The following is a 19,140-nucleotide window of genomic DNA, read 5'->3' on the forward strand; positions in this document are numbered from 1 at the left end:
TTCCTGGCCAACACACCTCATGTGCAGCCACGACCCATCTGTCAGAAGCCTGCGTGTTGCTACAATGCTAATCAGGTTTCAGTGGAGCTTCTGGACTGAGATGGACTAGAAAGAAAGGCCTGGTGATCTACCTTCAAAAATTGGCCAGTGAAAATCCTATGGATCACAATGGTCTGATCTGCAACTGATCATGGGGATGGTGCAGGACTGTAGTGTTTCGTTCCACCATGCATGAGGTTGCCATGAGTTGGGGACCAATCTGATGACAGCTAACAACAGCAACGAGGCTTTAAACAAAAGTCGGGAACATCAGACTGGCCTCTTCACTGAAGCATAGCTTAAGAATAAATCCACCTGAGGTCTCAGGAAGACAGCAAGTTAGCCTGGAGTTTTGAGCTCAGTTAAAATGGTCATGTGGGGTCCTTGCAAGTAACAGTGATGTCTGATGGCTGGCCCAACGAGTGCAGGCTGCCAGAGGGGACCTCAGAAGAAGTCAGGAAGCTGGAGGAGGTAGAAAATAGAGGCCTAGAGCTCAAAAGAGTGACTTCAAAACACAGAAATTCAGCTGAGGGAAGGAAGCCACAGCCCACCTCAGCCCTTCCTGGAGGGGGCTCGTCAGCACCTCAGGTCAAGAGGCCAAGGGTATCTAGGCAGGAAGCCAGCCTTTCAAGAATGGGCAAAGTGCCACAGGCAGAATTGAGGGCATGCAAAAGCCCCCAAACCAACCAACCAACCACCCAACCACCCAACCACCCAACCACCCAACCACCCAACCACCCAACCAACCAACCAACCAACCAACCAACCAACCAACCAACCAACCAACCAACCAACCAACCAACCAACCAACCAACCAACCAACTAACCAACCAACCAACCCATAAACCCCCCTCCCTTCTGGAAACAGTTCAAGAGGTCGTGCAATTTAGGAGGTTGTACAACTTTTCCATAGAGGCCAAGTCTCACTCAAACAAGCCATGGCGGTGCGTTTCCAAGGTGGATTCACACAGTGAAGCACGTTTGTTTTTTAAAGGCTGTTTGCCAAAGAAATAATGAACTTTGGACTATAGAATTCTGACAAGCCATAGCGAAATCCCTCCCCTCCCAAGTGCGGGATCCCGACCAGGTGTGTTCCCTTCTTGGGTTCAGAATCCTTGGGAAGGCAGGCCTCATTGGAGGCCTAGCTAACCGGAAATGCAAGAGGCACCTAGCTTAGGAAGAACGAAGTGTGGCCACTCAGTGACAGTGACATTAAAAAGAAATACGGTCAGAACATAAAGCCACGAATTGTAGCTAGAGATTCCATGGCAGAACGGCAGGTGAGGGCGGGGGCCACACGTAGAATGTCCACAGGAGCTGGGCTGGTAACTGATGGAAGTGAGGGATGTAAGAAGAGTCTTGAAGCACACCATCCTTGTGGTCTGTCTTCTCGCTTAACAATAAATACAGCCCCCAATTTTCCATTTCATTACAAGAAAACAATGCTGCAAGGGCATTAGTCAATAACAACAGACACTCGACCTTGGTGTGGGAGGTGATAGGGAGCGGTGAGGACTGTGGCGAACTGGTGAACCCAGTGTGCCCCATGTGAAGGTGGCAGCTGCTGCTCAGCTCCAGCCAATTGTTGCCAGGGGAGAATGTGAGCCCCAGTGTGGCCAGATCTTCTGATCTGTATTTTTATGTAAAATTTTTATAGTTTTAAATGTTTGTAACTAATTCCTCAAAAAGACTGTAGGCTCACACAAACTGGAACAGTAGAGAACAAAGGACCCCCTGAGAAGATTGATTCGAGACACTCTTTAAACCTAGAACTGAGCCTAACCCCTGAGAACATCTTCTAGCAAAACAGCAGAGTGGCACACAAAATAAAGGATATTAGCTGTAAGATCGGTGCCCTACTTAAAAACCACCCTATGAGACCGAAGAGTCAACAACTACTCCAAAGCAAAGATAAGAAGATAAGGGGTCAGGGAAGCTAGGCTACTGGAAAGGGAACAAACTGAACACAAAGAGTCTTGACACGTTGTGGTAAACATAACTAATGTCACTGAACAATTTGTGTGGAAATTGTCAAATGGGAACCTAACTTGCTGTGTAAACTTTCACCACAAACTCAATAAAATATTATTAAAAAAAAAAAAAGGACCACAGACTCAACAAAACACACTAGTGGGCTGGTCACTTTGCAGCCTCCCCTTTGAGAGTCAGCAGCAGTAAGCGGGAAGGTGGTATGCTAGGCCCCTCCAGAGATGTCTGTGTCCTACCCTGGTTGTAAGTTTGAACTCTTAAATACATAGGACCAGCAAATAAATAATAATAATAAAAGGCACATCGTCATTTTCATCCAGGGGATCTCAATGAGAGTAGGGCTCCCAAGAATTGGGACTGCTGCACTGAAAAGGACAAGCCCCTGTGAATCATTCCAAATCTGGGGCCTGGTGCAACCCTGGGCCAGGTGACCCATGGCTGTCTCCTCTCATTACGGCTGCTTTACAACTCAACCTGAGTTTAGAAGGACATGAACTGGGACAACTGTATCCAGATCAGAATTCATCATTTTCAACATCTCATCAGAGTGAGTTCACTTGGAAGTCAGAAGCTGGTGTCCAGAAAGACCGTCTGCTGTTACTTTTTGATAGTTCCTCTTCTTTAGGGTTTCTGGTGAGGAACAGTAAAGGGTGTCTCAGGACCCTGCTCTGTGCATCTCAGTAAAGAGTTTAAGGCTGGGTCCATCCAGGTTATTCCCCTGGATCTGCGGGCTCCACTGGTTCCAGGGTGTCTAGCAAGGGAATGTCTGTGTTCCCACTGCTCATATTTCCATTGTTGGGGTGGGAGAAGGTGTACGGTTCATTCTCCGACTCAGAAGAGAAGGAAGGTGGGGGCTTCTCTGCGGTCAACTTTGCAGTCAGGGCCCTGGAGCATATGGGGGGTGGGGAGGGAGGGCAATCTCCCATGGGGCCCTGGAAGGGCCGGTAGGTGTCCACCTCTGCCTGGAGGAAGGACCCGTTGGAATCCTGTAGCAGATGCCCATACACCATGGTGTCATCGATGACTGCATACACATGGGAGTCATTGTCTTTTCGTCCTCTCTGGAACTTTTTTTGCTGCTTCGGCATCTGGGTATTGATGTTGCCATTGTAGATACCTACGACAGGGCCCTTATTCATCTCCTTTTTCCTGCTGGGAGAAAGGGAGAAAGACAAGTCAGAAAGGAAACAATCTTAGATAGCCACCATTTATACAGCCCAATGGACTCAAACATATTAATGATCATGAAGATGGTGCAGGACCAGGCAATGTTTTGTTATACAGAAGGTCACCATGAGTTGGAGCTGTCTTGACAACAACTAACAACAACAACTTAGATTCTTCAGGGTTCTGGCCTTGTCTCCTCCAACTCCTTCAAACTGCTTAGCATTTGAAACCCAAACTACTGTCCTCAGTGAACGTTTAGAAACCCTCTGCCACTAAGCCAATTCCAACTCATAGCGACTTTATAGGACAGAGAACTGCCCCACAGGGTTTCCAAGACTGTAATCTTTACAGGGAAACCCTGGTAGCATAGTGGTTATGTGCTACAGCTGCTAAACAAAAGGTCAGCAGTTCAAATCCACCAGGTGCTCCCTGGAAGCTCTATGGGGCAGCTCTACTCTGCCTATAGGGTTGCTATGAGTTGGAATCGACTTGACGGCAATGGGTTTGGAATCTTTATGGAAGCAGACTGCCAAATCTTTCTCCCATGGAACGACTGGTGGGTTTGAACCACAAACCTTTTGGTTAGCAGCTGAGCACTTTAACCAATGTACCACCAGCATTTAGAAGGGACCAACTTTTGTCTCTGGTTTTCAGGATGAAAATGGAGAGATCACATTCACAGCTGGGCGACAGTGGTTTAGAAAGGACACTATTAACACTATGTACACTCAAATTAAGGAGCACTGATGCCTCAGTGGTTATATGCTCAGTTACTAACCAAAAGGTCGGCGGTTCGAACCCACGAGCCGCTCCATGGAAGAAAGTTGTGGCAGTCTGCTTGCATACAGATTACAGCCTTGGAAGCCCTATGGAATACTTCTACTCTGTCCTACAGGGTCACTATGAGTCAGAATGGACTCGACAGCCATGGGTTTTTTGTATTTAATTTAATGCTCAAATTAGATTTTGATGCAGACACGTGGTATCCTGTGGTGGAGATGTCTCATAACACTTTTGCCCTCTTTCTTACTAGAAACAGGTGGTGTCCCAGCCCTTCTAAACCACATCAGGCTCAGCATGCCCAGACCAACCTTCTGGGACTTTCTCAGTACTTCCCTGAGGACAATGCTTTACTCCTTCTTTTGCATCGGTAAAAGCTCGGACCATCCAGATTGCAAATTGCGATATACAAGACTCAGGAGGGAAAGTGTAGCTTAGTTTTCAGCTTGAGTTGGAGCAGAGCATTAGCAGAGGGACCCAGTCCCCTCAGCAGTAACCTTCAACAGAGTAAAGAGCTAAGAAGACAACAAAACTCAGACTGTGGTGTCAGAGTTCCTCAATAACATCATTAACGTTTCGTCTTTCACGTTCTTTGGTACCTGGATGTGGACAGGCATTAGCACTGCCTGCCATGGAAAATACCTCTGCGAGCCAAACAGCAGGAGAAAATTCAAACAGAGGACATTAGTTCAATTAGCGTAATGGATGATATAATGCACAGGCAGGTTCACTAACTGTACACAGAATCCCTGTACTTTTCTGAGATAAAAATAAATCTAGTACATGGAGCTTTTAACACTGAGTCTTTGGCCAGGATGATGGGCTTCAAAGGCTCTTACCTGATACCTGGGAATGGACACCCCTCCCTGGTGCTCCCACAAAGCCTTGCTTGTCCCTGCCATAGCTGTTCTCATGCTGCCTTGAGACCGACTATTTCTGCGCCTGCCTCAGTTCCCCTCCACCCCCCACAGACTGTGAGTTCCACAGAAGAAACCATGTCTTGCTCACTGTTGTATCTTCAGCACCTAGCATGGAGCTTAGTACCCAGGAGACCCTCAGGTAACGTATGTTTAAGGCACAAGTTTGATGGCGTTGTTTCCTTTCATTCTCACCACAAAACTCATTTATCCTCCCACAACAACTCCGGGATGGGCCTTATGCAAACCTGCTGGCTAGTGACCTCGCCCAATCAGGCCAGGACGGGGGCCATCTAGAGATGGATTCTCTCCTAATGAGGAGGCTGGGGCCCTGTGTGAACATAACCAGGCTTTCCCATCTGGGTGCACCCTGACAAGAAAGTCTCCTGAGGAAAACCATAAAATGAGGTTTAAAAGAAATCCTTTCCTCTCACCAAGACTTACGTACAATCCCATTTCAGAGAGGGAAGGCCTCTCCCTGGGTCTGCTGTGAGCTGGCCCGTCTTCATCAGTGGAGACATTTCTAGACAGTCTCATCACAGATTGGGAATTTCTGTTGTTTGTTCCGGGCCACAGTTAATAAAACATGTTTTTTTTTTTTTTTGGCTTTTTGGAAGGTCAAGTCCTTCCCTAATCACAAATTCGAGTAGAATGCATAAAATATGCCTAAAAAGGTCAACATTTTCCTTTCATAAACCAGAAGCTGTTGTCCTGAGGTGGCTGGAGATGAGACTGAGACAGTGAACTGAGCCTTCCTCCCTCTCATCCCCAGGGGTAGCTTTTTGGTGCTTGTCTGGAATTTAATAAACAAGCATAAAACAGACAGTTTGTTTAAGGAGCTGGAGGAGAACAAGTTGGGGCAGCGTGCATTCGTTTTCCTCAGGGTGACAGAGGAGTGGTTTCAGAAGCCTAGTCTAGCAGCGCCTATGTGAGCATTTTCCCACCCAGATCGTTCCTCTGATGATCACAGTCTAATGAGCAAACAGTCAATGATTCACAGGAAACTTGTGCTGGGGCACAATCAACTGCAGGCAAACATGTCACAACATGTTTTTCCCTAGGTATGGGTTTTTTTGTTTTTTTCATCCTCCAAGCATAACTCTCATCTGGCAGCATTATTTAATGCTGATCTTTGGGGGATAAATAGAAAGCAAGAAAACAAAGTCATAATTAATGATACATCTGCTCTGTGTAGATCTGAGGAGGCATCAAATCAGCTGAAGAAAGTTTGAGAAATAACACCTACTTCCTTTTCACACAGCAAATGATGAGCCCGAGGGCAAACAGTAGTAAGGCTCCACCTCCCACTGCTGCAATGATGGTAACAGTCAGGTCTGTGGGCAGAGACACAAAGGAGAGAGATGAGGAGATTTGTTGGACTAAGCCAAAGATGAATTTGTAGAAGATTGTCTCCAAAAATGGCTGTCAATTCCTTCCCTCCCTGTATGCATATACTGCTCCTCACAGAAAAGGAGCAGTCTACTTCCCTCCCTCTCGAGTTTGGGCTGGCCAATAGAATGCAGTTGTGCCAAAAGAGGTCTGGCAGCTCTCTGAGGGGAAGGCAGTTACCATGTAAAAAATCTGACTCTGCAGAGACCGCCATGCTCTAAGAAAGCCCAAGCTAGCCATGTAGAGACTCCATGAGAGGAAAAAAATAGGAAATTCAGTCAAAAGTGAGCACCAAGACCCTAGACGTGGCTCCAGCTGAACCATTCCAGCCAGCTCTAGCTGTTGGAGGCATCTGGCTGAGGCCTCAGATATCCTGGAGCAGAGAAGAGCCATCCTGCCGTGCCCTGGCCGAATTCCTGACCCAAGGAATGGTGAAGAAATAAAATGTTTATTGTCTTAACCCACTAAATTTCAGGGTAGTTTGCTATGCAGCAATAGATAACTGAAACAAACTGGGGAGGGGAGAGACCTACCATATTTACTCCAAAGGCTACTCCTGGCCTGTACTGGGTGCTGTTTCCCCAACTGCCACAGCCTGTCTTGGAGAAGAGAAGAGCAGAGGAGTGTAGGAGAAAGTAGGAAGGGAAAAGTCAGAAGTGAAGGAGTTAAGGAGAGGGTTGTTGCGTTTGAGCTGTGCTTTTCCTAAAGAGGTACAAAGGAAAAAGAAAATACATCAGAGAGGGAGCGCTACCCAACCAGCAATTTAGAATTTCTTGCTCGTTCACCAAGGCAAAAAAAGGTGAGACAGAGAGAAAACAGGAATAGGAAACATGACAAAATAAACGTAAGAGAAGAAGAAAGCCTAGGAGCTAACTTGAGAGCGAAGGAGAGCTTTTCACTCTGGCTTTTGGTTCTCACCAATTCTCTTGCTATTAGCCAACTCTGTGGGGGCAGATATTCAATCTCTTTAACTGCCAGAATGGGAAGGGCCAGAGGAAACAATGCTACGATCCCTTCTGGTTCCAACCCTCTTGATGCTCTGTGGCCATCTCTGAATAGAGGGTACACACGGCCACCTTAGGGATTGTTCTAGGACACTTGCAAATCGGAAGAGGGCCTTTCCCTTGCTTGAAGGTCTTCAGTGGCTCCCACAACTTTGAGGATAAAGGCCAACTCCTCATCCTGGTGCTGAGGGCTGATGTTGAGGGCATTTCATGGATTTTGGTGATTCAATGGGACTAAAGAAGAAATGCCAGTACCATGTATCTGTGTCACATTTTCCAGTTCCCCACGTTTTAATCATCAACACCAAATTCCCACAATATGTCTGTGAGGTAGTTATTATCATCCACTCACTACAGATGAGGAAGCTAAGATCATAAGACTATAAAGAGACTTCCCCTTTGTCAGAGAAAGATTAGTAATAAGGGCCAATGGTAGACTGACTGAAAAAATGCCCTAATTCTCCCCAGTCCCTGAATCATGTGCTTTCCTATGTGACTCTGCAGCTCCTCCATTCAAGAGGTGGAGTCCATCTGCACACCCCTTGAACTGAGGCTGGCCACATGCCTTCCTTTGACCAAAACAGCGTGGTAGAACTGAAAGTACGCCAGTGTCTACCTAAACATCAAGAGATTCGCGTGTATCCAGTCTCTCTTGGGTCTCTCTGCCTCTGCAGTGAGAACAAGCCCAAGATGGAGGATAAGAGACCATGTGGAAGAGTCAAGTAAGTCCAGCTGATCTTAGCTGGGCCCCAGACACGTGAGAGTGCCCCGCCAAGATTAGCAAAGTCACCTAGCCAACCTGCAGCTGCTCATAGGCATATAGGTGAGCCCTGGTAAGTTCAGCTCAGACCAGAACTGCCCAGCTAACCTGTTAGCAATAATAAATACTGTATTTTTATGCAAATAATGTGTGCCTTTTACATTTGTTTGCCAAATGCCCCACAGATGTTTTCATAAGCACAGCTGTGCCAATTTTTTTTTTAATATGTTGCTGTAAAAAAAATTAGCATAGCAACCTTATAAAATACCTGGGCGGGGGTGGGGTTGGGTAGGGCGCGGTTGGCAAACCACTGTAGAAGGTGCTTGTCATTTGTGCAAAAATACAGTAGTTGTTTTTAAGTCACTAAGTTCTGGGGTGGCGTAATAGTTAAGGCCTTGGCTGGCAACCTTGGTGGTTTAAACCCACCCAGTTGTTCCATGGTATAAAGACCTGGAGATCTGGTCCCATAAAGATTACAGCCAAGAAACACATGGAGTAGTTCTACTCTGTTACATGGGGTCACTATGAGTTGAAAATCGAGTCGATGGTATCTAACAAGTTCTGGGGTGGTTTGTTACGCAGGATTATTGATGCAACAGCTGACTGATACAGGGACAGTCAGGACTCAAATCCATGTTTTCTGACTCCCATCCCTAGCTGGCTCCTCAAGTTTCCCAAGTTTCTGTAAGATCTGGAAGGTCCTTACCTGTTGTCCTTGGGGTAAGTGTCACCCAGAAGAGCAGGTCCAACTGCTTGCCACTCATGGGGCTGCAGTTGGAGATGTTGACCCAGAAGCTGTGATGGTGAAATCTTGGCTTGGGGAGCACCTGGTCTTCCAGATTGAAGATCTCCTCGGCATTGCTCTGCTGTTCCTGGATGATCATGAATGCGCGCCCTGTCTGGCAGACCACACCTGTCCGCTCTTTGAGGAAGGTCAGGCAGGCCACCTGGTTCCTGGGCACGCTGATGTTCCAGGACACTGAGGTGAGGGGCGGCAGGCCCCAGTCCCAGTTAGGGGTCTTCAAGTAGACCTTGCTTTTTGTGTCTGGGATCACTGTAAAAATGCCATCCTCTGCAGGAAAGGGAAGGGAATCCAGATAGACATTGTTTCACTCAATCAAAATGGAGGGAAAACGGAGCAATGGAGGAGACAATGTTAGACCATCTAGATCAGTGTTGTCCAATAGAACGTTCTGTGGTGATGGAAATGTTCTCTACCTGCACAGTCCGGTATGGTCGCCACATGTATCTACTGACTACTTGAAATGTGCCCAGTGTGATTGAGGAATTATATTTTCAATTTTGTGTAATATTAATTTAAATTTAAATAACAATATGTGGTGAGTGGCTATCACATTGGTCAGTGCAGAGTTACAGGCTTGGTCAGATTAGGCACTCAGGTCTTTTGAAAACACCAAACAAGCAAACGCCAAATGGGTCAGTCTGCCAAACCAGCGGTTATCTCAGACCTTCCACTCAGAAATGCCCTCTACGTGGTTAACATCCATCTGACACCCCTGCTCCACGGTGGGACTGAGATATACTGATTTCTTTTCAGAGATTACAACAACCTTCAGGTTCTGGGAAGAATTCTAGAATCACAAAGTTGAAAAAGCCTCCAATATGTCAATTAATCCCTTCCATACCTTCAGGTGAGATGAAAACCCAGCATTCCACTCGGATAGGGATGTGTTTTATCTTGAGAGACTCCCCCACAAGGAGTTTCTCTGGTAACTTTGGTGACGTCAGGCAGCCTGGACCCAACTTAACCTTAAGGCTAAAAATTCTTCTCCCTCCCACTCATGCCTCCAAGAACCAAAGGAGAACAAAAGTATGAAGGTTGTGGCTAATTTTAAAATAGCCTCTATCTTAAAGTACCTTTCAGTAAATTGTAATGGTGACTGTGACTTTTTCAAACCACATATCTGTCATGGCTGTGAACTGTTTAGACCTCACTTACTGCCTCAAAACACTGAAGGCCACACACCAGCCTTCCAGGAGGCATTTGCTCCCCACGCTGGAGAACAGGACCCTCCGTGCTCCAGAGGCAGATGCAGCTCCCTCCCAACATTCCTCCCTTGGCGCTTGCCGCAGAGTATTCTGAATTGTAAAAGCAGAATCATAAAAACGTCTGCATTAGCCTTTCTTATGTTAAATATCCAGGACTCTGGAATATTTGGTTATTGCTCCTTTATACTCTGCCTGCTTCCAAAAACAGATCTGACCCTGATTATTTGTTCTGCTGCCTAACAACCAGCGTGCCCACTGTCAATAACCTCTTCCTTATTTCTAACCCCTGGAATTTCCCACACCAGGCTAATGGGAAAGTCAGGATTGCATCTGATTGAAAGCCTCTGGTTTATTGAAGAGCCAGATAGTTTTAGAAGGTTTAATATGAAAACGGAACTCCCTTCCCGTCTCGCCACCTCTATTCCTCACTCCCCAGAACAACCACTTTCAACTCCTTTAGTAGGTTCTCTTGTTAGTTACCTCCGGTCCAATTAGCCATTCCTTCTCTTAATCAAGGTGATCACAAAGCCACAATAAAATGAATGTCCACACGAGAAAGCCTAGGGAGGTATGAAGATGGGGAGAGAGTGAAAATCCTCCTTACCTTTGAAATATGGTATAAAGGACACGGTCAGGCTCTGCCTGGAGGCCTCTTGGTGGAAGTCGGGTTTAAAGGTGCGGAAGGTCACCGAGATGTTTTGCTTCACCTGGATCTGCTTGATGGAGCCTCCAGGGCAGAAGGAGCCGAAATAAAGGTCCTGGCCAGGGACGGCACTGGCCACGAAGTAGCTAAAGCTGGTGTTGCAGGCTCTCTCGTTGGTGGACTGCTGCAGCTTCTGGGTGGGCACCAGTGCCAGGCTGAGCCTGTCCTTGGGCACCAGCAGCTTCCAGGAGAAGTGGTGCAGCTGCACGGGCAGCTGGAGGATGTTCTCGGGCACCTGGAGAGGGTAGGACTTCCTGTGGCAGTGCCGGTGATCTGGACAGCCTGGAAAAAAGGGGCTCATGGTAGCCATGCGAAGAGGAGGGCCAGAGGAGCACCCTCCCCACCTGGGCTGGACCTCTGGTTGCTTCCCTGCTTCGCCCTTTGATCTCCTCTCCTGCTCTGTCCTCCACCCCTAGCTCCTCCATGCTGCTTTTCTGGCTTTCCCCCCTCCTGCTCTCTCACATTTAAACCAGGCCGGCTGCTGCAGAGTTGACCCCGACTCATGACGACCCCATGTGAGTAGAACTGTGCTTCATAAGACTATCTTTCTTCCCTTCTCTTTCCTTCCTTCCTTTTTCTTTTCTTTTCCTTCTTTCCTCTCTCCCCCTCCCTCCTCCCGCCCTTCTTTCTTTTTATTGTAACAGAATACTTTAACATATAATAAAATATTTTTCAATCCAACCATGTTTACATGCACAGTTCAGTGGCACTGATTATGTTCACCCTGTTGTACAACCATCACTGCTAATTCTTTCCCAAATTACTCTACCGCCAGTAACTTCGTAGGGCTTTCAGTGGCTGATTTTTCTGAGGTAGATCGTCAGGACTTTCTTCCAAGGCACCTCTGGGTGGACTCAAACCTCTAACCTTTTGATTAGCAGTCAAAAGCAACATTAACCGTTAGCACCACCCAGGGACTCCTCTCATATTCTGCTTGTTGTTGTTGGGTGCCGTCGAGTCAGTTTTGACTCACAGCGACCCTGTGTACAACGGGATGAAACACTGCACCACCCTCACAATAGTTATGCTTGAGCTCATTGTTGCAGCCACTGTGTGAATCCATCTGGTTGAGGATCTTCCTCTTTTGCTGACCCTCTACTTTACCAAGAATGATGTCCTTCTCCAGGGGCTGGTTCCTCCTGATAACATGTCCAAGTTACAGGGGATGGAGTCTCACCACCCTTGCTTGTAAGGAGCACTCTGGCTGTACTTCTTCCAAGACAGATTTGTTCATTCTTCTGGAAGTCCTCAGTATATTCAATATTCTTTGCCAATGCCATAATTCAAAGGCCTCATTCTTAGGTCTTCCTTATGCATTGTCCAGCTTTCTCACATGCATATAAAAAGAAAAAAAAAAAAAAAGGGCGGCTGAAAATACCATGGTTTGGGTCAGGCACACCTTAGTCCTCAAAGTAACTTCTTTGCTTTTTAACACTTTAAAGAGGTCTTTTGCAGCAGATTTGCCCAATGCAATATGTCATTTGACTTCTTGACGGCTGCTTCCATGGGTGTTGATTGTAGATCCATGTAAAACCCTTGATGATGTTGATTTTTTCTGTTTATCATAATGTTGCTTATTGGTCCAGTTGTGAGGATTTCTGTTTTCTTTATGTTGAGGTGCAATCTATACTGAAGGCTGTGATCTTCGATCTTCACCAGTAAGTGCTTCAAGTCCTCTTCACTTTCAGCAAGCAAGGTTGTGTCATCTGCATATTGCAGGTTGTTAACGAGTCTTCCTCCAATCCTGATGCCGTGTTCTTCTTCATATAGTCCAGCTTCTCAGATAATTTGCTCAGCATACAGACTAACCATGGTGAAAGGGTACAACCGTGATGCACAACTTTCCTGACTTTAAACCATGCGGTATCCCCTTGTTCTGTGCAAAGGATTGCCTCTTGGTCTATGTACAGGTTCCTCAAAAGCACAATTAAATGTTCTAGAATTCCCATTCTTTCCAGTGTTATCCATAATTTGTTATGATCCACACAGTCGAATGCCTTTGCATAGTCAATAAAATACAGGTAAACATCTTTCTGGTATTCTTTGCTTTCAGCCAAGATTCATCTGACATTAGCAATGATATCCCTTATTCCGTGTCCTCTTCTGAATCCAGCTTGAATTTCTGGCCAGTTCCCTGGCTATGGATTGCTGCAACCATTTTTGAACTATCTTCAGCAAAATTTTACTTGCGTGTGGTATTAATGATATTGTTTGATAATTTCCACATTCTGTTGGATCATATATCTATGGAATGGGCACAAATATGGACCTCTTCCGGTTGGCTGGCCAGGAAGCTGTCTTCCAAATTTCTTGGCATAGACGAGTGGGCACCTCCAGCATTGCATCTGTTTGTTGAAACATCTCAATTGGTATTCTGTTGCCTTAGTTACCTACTGCTGCTATATCAGAAATATCACAAGTGGATGGCTTTAACAACGAGAAATTTATTTTCTCACGGTCTATTTTTTTTTAGTAGGCTAGAAGTCCAAATTCAGGGCATCAGCTTCAGGGGAAGGCTTTCTCTCTCTGTCAGCTCTGGAGGAAGGTCCTTCTCATCAATCTCCCTCTGGACCAGGAGCTTCTCCACACAGGAACACCAGGTCCAAAGGATGTGCTCTACTCACAATGCTGCTTTCTTAGTGGTATGAAGTCCCCAACTCTCTTCTTGCTTCCCTTTCCTTTTATCTGTTATAAAATAAAAGGTGATGCAGGCCACACCCCTGGAAAACTCTCTTTACATTGGATCATGGATGTGACAATCCTCTTTAACTTAATCTAATCTTGCCTCATTAGCCACAGGAAGAGATTAGGATTTACAACAGATAGGACAATTACATCAACCACAAAATGGAGGACAACCACACAATACTGGGAATCGTGGCCTAACCAAGTTGACACATATTTTGGGGGGGACACAATTCAATCCAAGACATCTGTCAATTCCTGGAGCCTTATTTTTCGCCAATCCCTTCAGTGCAGCTTAGACTTCTTCCTTCAATACCATTGGTTCTGGATCAAATGCTAGCACTGAAATGGTTGAAAGTTGACTGGCTCTTTTTGGTACAGTGACTCTGTGTATTCCTTTCATCTTGTTTTGATGTTTCCTGCGTCGTTCATTATTTTGCCCATAGAATCCTTCAATATTGCAACTTGAGGCTTGAATTTTCAGTTGATGCCTTTCAATTTGAGAAATGCTGAGCATGTTCTTCTCTTTTGGTTTTCTAACACCAGGTCTTTGCACATTTCATTATAATACTTTATCTTCTCGAGCGGCCCTTTGAAATCTTCCGTTCAGCTCTTTTACTTTATCATTTCTTCCATTTGCTTCAGCTGCTCTACACTGAAGACCAAGTTTCAGAGTCTATGTTGACATTCATTTTAGTTTTTTCTTTCTTTCCTGTCTTTTTAATGACCTTTTGCTTTCTTCATGTATAATATCCTTGATGTCATCCTACAATTTGTCTGATCTTGGTCATTAGTGTTCAGTGTGTCAAATCTAGTCTTGAGATGGTCTCTAAATTCAGGTGGGATATACTCAAGGTTGTATTTTGGTTTTTGTGGACTTGTTTTAATTTTCTTCAGCTTCAACTTAACTTGCATATGAGCAATTGATGGTCTGTTCCACAGTTGGGCCCTGGCCTTATTCTGCCTGATGATATTGAGCTTCTCCATCGTCTCTTTCCACAGATGTAGTCGATTTGATTCCTGTGTATTCCATCTGGTAAGGTCCACGTGTATCCAGAAAAACCAAACCCATTGCTGTCAAGTAGATTCCAACTCATAGCGACCTTATAGGACAGAGTAGAACTGCTCCACAGGGTTTCCAAGGAGCGCCTGGTGGATTTGAACTGCCGACCTTTTTGGTTAGCAACCAAATGCTTAACTGCTGTGCCACGAGGGCTCCTCCACATGTACAGTCATTGTTTATGTTGTTGAAAAAAGGTATTTGCAATAAAAAAAATCATTGGTCTTGCAAAATTCTATCATGTGATCTCTGGTGTCATTTCTATCACCAAGGCCATATTTTCCAACTACTGATCATTCTTCTTTGTTTCCAATTTTTGAATTCTAATCACCAATAATTATCAATGCATCTTGATTGCATGCTTGATCAATTTCAGACTGCAGAAGGTGGTAAAAACCTTCAATTTCTTTATCTTTGGCGTTAGTGGTTGGTGCAAAATTTGAATAATAGTTGTATTAACTGGTCTTTCTTGTAGATGTATGGATATTATCCTATTACTGACAGCGTTTTACTCCAGGGTAGATCTTGAAATGTTCTTATTGACGATGAATGTGATGCCATTCCTCTTCAATTTGTCATTATTGGCATATTCTTACCGTCTACTAAATTGTCAGACACATTTCTGAGGAGTACTTACAGGTTGACATTTTTTCTTCTTTTTTGCTAATTCTCTCTTCTGTATATCTGTGTCTTGGATGCTGAGAGCCATGTGGGCAAGGCACAGGTTTTTATACCCAGATATGTTGTCCAGTGCCCCAGTCTGTGAGGAGGCAGTTCTGTGTAATGGTTAGAGCAACAAATCCTGCTGGAATGATATTAGCTTGCATTCCATCTCTGTCACTTCCTAAGGAGGTGACCTCGGGCAGGCTGCTTTGCCTCCTGCAGCCTCAGCTTCTGCATCTGTTGCAGTTCTAGTAGCACACATGTCAGACGGTGTGCATGTAGGTGGCCCAGCAGGGCAGTGATTACTGGTTTTTCTGCCCTTCATTTATCAAACATTCATTAGGTGACTAGCACATGTCTAGCACTGCTAGGGGGATAAAAGGATAAAAATGGAAAAAGCCCAAGCTCTTGACCTCAAGGATCTCAGTCTCATGTGACAGAATACGAATTGGCAGTAAATGTACGACCCTGGGGCACAGGGATGGGAGAAGTGGGGAGGAAGTGAGTTTACAAGGCGACTGGAAGGACGGCAAAGGAAAAATGAAGTACAGACATGGAAGAGCGTGGCTTGGACAACTCCATACTTCCGAAGGATACATACTCTAACTGGGGCTGCCTGGTCCTAGAAGAGGCACGTCTTCATCTTGCTCTTTCTGTCTCTTGGTTTCCCTTGCCCACCTGTGAGCAGGTGGACATTTCTGATCATATTATTCACAATCTACCTAGTGAACCCCACTGAGAAGATGCGGCAGGGAGGGAGAGCCTCCCGCAGCCCAGGGGAAATGCACTAGGGGGCGTACTTATGGTTTTCTCTGCCTTCATCCACAGGCGGGTCAGGTTGTCACAGAGGAAGGAGATCTTGTGCTTGGAGCCGGAAGTCAATGTCAAGTTGGTGCTGCAGGTCCGAGACTCCAGGCACACAAAGCAGCCGGGGACAAACCTGCGGCTCAGTTTGTCAGACCTCGGCTCAATGGTGAGCGACATGGCGTGCTCGTTACTTAAGTCAACCAGGTAAGTTTTATCTGAAACAAACAAAAAACAGGCTGTGAAGAATGGGTCAGCAGCAACCACCTGAAATGGCAAAAATTAGTACAAAACCTCCCTTGAGACAGGAGATGGCATACTTGTATCATGCCTGGGGAATGTTTGAAAATGTTTGTATTATCAAGGAACATTACCATAACTTTGTTCCTAGGTGGTGCAAATGGTTAACAAACTCCCTGCTAACTGGAAGGGTGGAGGTTTGGGTCCACCTAGAGGTGCCTCAGAAGAAAGGCCTGGTGATCTGCTTCTGAAAAACCAGCCACTGAGTACCCTACAGGGCACAGTTCTACTCTGAAACACGTGGTCACTGTGAGCCGGAATCAACTTGACGGCGACTGTTTGTTTATTGATTTTAACCACAACTTTAAAAGAAATTTAAAAGGAAAAATAGTGGACTGCATTTCTACCCCCCTAATTTATGTATTTAATTTAATTTTTTTATTGTACTTTAGATGAACGTTCACGGAACAAACCAGCCTCTCATTAAACAGCTAGTATACATATTGTTTTATGACACTGGCTAACAACCCTACCACGTGTCAACACTCCCCTTCTGAACCTTGGGTTCCCTGTTACCAGCTTTCCTGCCCCCTCCTGTCTTCTTGTCCTTGCCTCTGGGCTGGTGTGCCCCTTCAGTCTTCTTTTGTTTTATGGGCCTGTCTAATCTCTGGCTGAAGGCTGAACCTCACGAGTGACTTCATTACTGAGCTAAAAGGGTGTCTGAGGGCCATACTCTCGGGGTTTCTCCAGTCTCTGTCAGACCAGTAAGTTTGGTCTTTTTTTGTGAGTTAGAATTTTGTTCTACATTTTCTTCCAGCTCTGTCTGGGACCCTCTATTCTGATCCCTGCCTGTCAGAGAAGTCGGTGGTGGTAGCTGGGCACCATCAAGCTGTACTGCACTCAGTCTGGTGGAGGCTATGTCTACCACCCTAATTTAGCTGTTTGCATTTCTTTATATTTATTGTAGTTCTTGTCTTAGTTTCCTAAGGTCGCTGTAACAAAGTACCATAAAATGGGGAGCTCAAAACAACAGGAATTTATTCTCTCAGTTCTGGAGGCTAGAAATCTGAAATCAAGATAACAGCAGGGCTGTGTTCTCTCTGAAGGCTCTGGGGGAGAAATTCTTCCCTGCCTCTTGTAGCTCGTGGTGGTCCCAGGAGTTCTTGGCTTGGGGCAGCATAACTCCAAACTCTGCCTCCGTCCTCACGTGGGGCCGTCTTCTCCGCATCTCTTCTTTTTATAAGGACATTACTCATTTTGGATTGGATTGGGGCATGTCTTACTCCAGTCTGACCTCATGCTAACCCTTTCATGAATGAATTAAAAAATTACAAAAAAAGTTTTTTGTTTATATGATATTTTTTCATTAATGGAATGGATGCTGGATCATTGAGTGTGTCTGAATTTTTGGTAGGTAAAATGCATTTTTTTCTTGCCTTATTCCACCAATCCTACAACCCTCAGAGTCCAGAAGGACATACGTGTACCAAATAACATTTATCAAAATCTATATTTTACCTACCAAAAATATTGACTCAGCACCACCTCCCACAATACCCTGTAAAAACAGTGTTTTGCGGCACACACCCGTTTCTTCCGTTTAAACAGTTATACAGGTCCCACCTGCTGGCAGCACGGGCTGTCAGTGGAATAGCAGCTTCCCAATAAACCTGAGAGGCAGAAAACGTAGACAGGTGCTGTCCTGCTGGTCATGAAATGGTTTTAACTGACTACATGTTCAAAGACCCTACTTCCAAATAAAGTCATGTTCACAGGCGCCGGGGGTTAGGACTTCAAAATGTCTTTTTGGAGACACAATTCAGTCCATAACAGTCCTTGTTAATATGTATGCATATTTTCACCTACTTAAAAGTATCAAAAACAAACAAAAAAAAACCAAACCTACCGCCGTTGAGTCGATTCTGGCTCATAGCAATCCTATAGAACAGAGTAGAACTGCCCTACAGAGTTTCAAGGAGTGGCTGGTGGATTTGAACTGCCAACCTTTTAGTTACCAGCCGAGCTCTTACCCATTGTGCCACCAGGGTTCCACTTAAAAGTATAGTGTATATAAAACTGTGTACTCAGCTTGTATATAAAATTGCATGCTGAGCTATTACTTTATTATTTTATACACTTTTAGTTATTTTACTATATGGTTTTCATATTCAGTAATCTTTTTTTAATATTTATTCATCTTAATGCATAATATTCAACCAAGTAAGTTTTATCATCATTTATTTAAATGTTCTCCTACTACAAATAGTAATTAACAATAGTTGTGGTATTAGTGCAAGGATAGAAGAACAGACTTACGGCACAGGATAGAGCCATAGATGTTACAATCTAGTCTCTAATAAACGCTGTATTTCAAATCAGTGAGAAAAAGATGAGCTTCTTTATAGGCTGGGCTAGGCGAAATGACTGCCCCATTAATAAAAGAATAAAATTTGATTGCTACCTCATAGCAGTCCCCTTGATAGAAACAAAGAGAATATTCTTATAAATGTGGAGTAGACACAAATGATAAAGCCAGAAAAACAGATGAGACTATCTGACAATAGGTATAATAAGTAAAGTTGAAAGACAAGGGACACACTGGGAGAAAATATTTGTAACTATAAAGCAAACTGTGAATTTCTATTTCAAATATGTAAAGAACTCTTACAAATTAACAAGACAATAACTCAATAATAAATAGGCAAACAATGATCACGCAGTTCACACAAAAGGAAACACAAATGTCCAAATACCCACAATATGAAAAGTTCTTTACCTCACTAGTAATCAGAGAAAGGCAAATTAAAACAGGGTCTTACTATTGCCCCCAATCGGATGGAGGGAGCGGGGAATTAAAATGACTGGTAATATCAAGTGCTGGGGAGAGAGTATGGAGCCCTGGTGGCACACTGGTTAAGGGCTCGGTTGCT

The 19,140-nt window shown here is 44.8% G+C and overlaps 1 protein-coding gene across 1 annotated transcript in view; it reads right to left on the bottom strand.

Annotated features, from left to right (window-relative positions):
• Positions 1-869: 869 nt before the first annotated feature.
• Positions 870-19,140, bottom strand: part of CDCP1 (CUB domain containing protein 1) — a 76,560-nt gene continuing 58,289 nt past the window's right edge. The window contains exons 5-9 of the mRNA XM_049862440.1: positions 15,967-16,188; positions 10,660-11,040; positions 8,752-9,117; positions 6,139-6,226; positions 870-3,180 (exon numbers count right to left, since the gene is read on the bottom strand). Coding sequence (XP_049718397.1) covers positions 2,739-3,180; positions 6,139-6,226; positions 8,752-9,117; positions 10,660-11,040; positions 15,967-16,188 — 1,499 coding nt within the window. The 3' untranslated portion in view covers positions 870-2,738. The remainder of the gene's footprint in view (positions 3,181-6,138; positions 6,227-8,751; positions 9,118-10,659; positions 11,041-15,966; positions 16,189-19,140) is intronic.

Source organism: Elephas maximus, chromosome 20 (assembly GCF_024166365.1).
Source record: "Elephas maximus indicus isolate mEleMax1 chromosome 20, mEleMax1 primary haplotype, whole genome shotgun sequence".
Lineage (NCBI taxonomy): Eukaryota > Metazoa > Chordata > Mammalia > Proboscidea > Elephantidae > Elephas > Elephas maximus.